At 35.9% G+C, this 2437-nt stretch overlaps 1 protein-coding gene across 1 annotated transcript; it reads right to left on the minus strand.

Moving 5' to 3' along the window:
* Positions 1 to 408: 408 nt before the first annotated feature.
* Positions 409 to 1434, minus strand: LOC120123886 (probable LRR receptor-like serine/threonine-protein kinase At3g47570; the record flags this gene model as incomplete). The annotated part of the gene is made up of 2 exons (XM_039142687.1): positions 409 to 782; positions 882 to 1434. Coding segments are annotated over 2 exons (927 nt in total), but the record flags the coding sequence as incomplete, so codon positions are not given.
* Between the last annotated feature and the right edge of the window lie 1003 nt (positions 1435 to 2437).

Consider the following 2437-nt stretch of genomic DNA (forward strand, 5'->3'; position numbering starts at 1 on the left):
ACACCTAATGTTTTTTATTTTATTTTGGTAATTAGACACCAATCATTGAGTTAAACAAAACCCAAAGATCTACATTTTTCCTATTCACTAATTTGTGCAATTAATTTAGTCTTTCTTCCTTTCAAACAATAAAACATGTTCTTTTTTTGGTAAAATTTGTTTTTAACACACTATTGATGGATAGTCAAAAACTGCAATTTTCTAACAGCCTCCTCCATGACAAGATCTTGGATTGTCATAAAAGTATTGTTCGAGCTTATACATGGTCTACACGTGGGTACAACTTAAGATGTCTTGTACAGGTTAGAACATATACTACTACTTGTAAGTACCTTAGATTAATAATAAAAAAAAGAAAGATGCCTTGTACAGACACAAGACATGCATCAATCCGGTACAAAAAAGAACTCATGTCAACCTTTGTCGAACCCGTTTGGTGTTCTTTAAAAACTTAGTTTTGATCTTCTCTAGCTTCGTAACAATCTCTTTCGTGTTAAGCCTCTCATCTGGTGATTCTGCTGAACATTCTAAGGCAACTTGCAAGATTGATAAGGTACAGTTGTTGGCTGCTGAGTGTTCCCTACCATTAGTGCTAAGTAAATTCATGTCTACTACTTGATTTAGCAGAGTTGATGATATCGACTCTTTTACCCAACTCTTCAAGCTTCTTTCTCCGGTAAACATTTCATCGGTGGGCTTTTTTCTCGTGACAGTTTCCATTAAAAGAATACCGAAACTATACACGTCTCCTTTTGTCGAAACAATTCCATCTATTCCATACTCTGTATGAATTTATAAGAACATCATCATTATTGAATGATCGAACAAATGCAATAAAATGTCTAAATTGTTATATGCATCATAAAGGGAAATAATGTCACCTGGTGCCATATACCCAACCGTTGCCATCGTAATGGTTTGAATCATCGAGTCCTCGTTGCATAAGAGTTTCGCAATGCCGACATCACTCAAATGTGCAACCATATCTTCATCTAACAGAACATTGCAGGGTTTCAAATCGCAGTGAACAATGGGTGTTTCATTACCATGATGGAGATACTCCAGAGCAGATGCAACGTCTATCATTATGTTTAACCTTTGTACGATATCCAAAAAATGGTTGTTGGAATACAACCATTTATCAAGACTCCCATTAGGCATGAACTCAAGCACTAAGGCTTTGAAATCGAGATCATTAGAGCAGCTACTAATGATTTTGATTAAATTTCGGTGACGAGTATTGCGGAGAACTTCGCATTCGACGTCGAAGCTCTTAAAAGCTCCTTCTAACTCTAAATTGAAGACTTTTACTGCAACTGTAATCCCATCTGAGAGAGTCCCGTGGTATACAGAACCATAACTTCCATTACCAAGTAATTTGCTTCGACTGAATCCATCAGTAGCTCGATGAAGCTCGTGGTATGAAATTCGTTTTCAGGTTCCTAAAGGTAACAAGTCTTTACGAGTCAGCAATTTGTCTTTCCTCTTCATACTTCGCAAGATAATGATAATTAGAGCCACCACCAACAGTGTAGAAGCAATTGGCAATGCTACATATAGTATGAGCTTAGTTTTTGCCTTGGAATTCCTAAGGGATTTAGTTTTGCAGCTCCGAATATGAAGTCGAGGTGCACCACACAATTCTTCGTTCCCCTTAAACGATTCGGTCGAATAATTTCCAAATGATCCTCCCTCGGGAATTTTACCTTCAAGCCTATTGAAAGAGACATTGAAATATTTGAGATAACGGAGTTTCTCCAGGGACTTGGGAATCTCTCCAGACAGATTATTTCTTGACAAGTCCAAGAACTCCAAACTCAACAGCTCACCAAATGACTCGGGAATCAGACCGGTGATTCGATTATTCGATAAGGAAAAATGAGTGAGATCCTTGAGATTTACAACTCCAGCTGGGATAGCACTGTCGAACCGATTGTTCGAATGATGTTGAATCCGGTCACTTTGTTCGATATGACGACTCTCTCTCTGTTGAGGAAAGATGGTCATCCTTCTAATTATTTTGGGAAGGAAGCGATTGTAGCCATTGGTGTATTGCTGGTGTCCTTGATTCTTGAAACGAAATTCTCTACGCATTGGTATAATATTTTAAAGTTTAAGGATTAAGTTAGAATGAGGTTATAGTTTAGAGATTATATAGAATATGTTGAAGTTTAGGGATCAATTTAAAATCGGTCATTGTTTGAAGATATCTCATGTAATTATACCCTTTATATTTTGTTCAAATTGCTTATGGATTTGACGGTAAATATGAAAGATAAAGTCAACTCCGACTAATAGTCAGTATGAAGTATTAATGTCTAAGATTTCATCTGAACATAATGTGGGAAGCAATTAATAATGAGATTTATCTTTCTTTTATTAATTAATTTTTTAAAAATTAAACCATAATCATAAATTAAGTATTATCTTATGAATT

Source organism: Hibiscus syriacus, unplaced genomic scaffold (genome assembly GCF_006381635.1).
Source record: "Hibiscus syriacus cultivar Baekdansim isolate YM2019G1 unplaced genomic scaffold, ASM638163v2 tig00110403_pilon, whole genome shotgun sequence".
Classification (NCBI taxonomy): Eukaryota; Viridiplantae; Streptophyta; class Magnoliopsida; order Malvales; family Malvaceae; genus Hibiscus; species Hibiscus syriacus.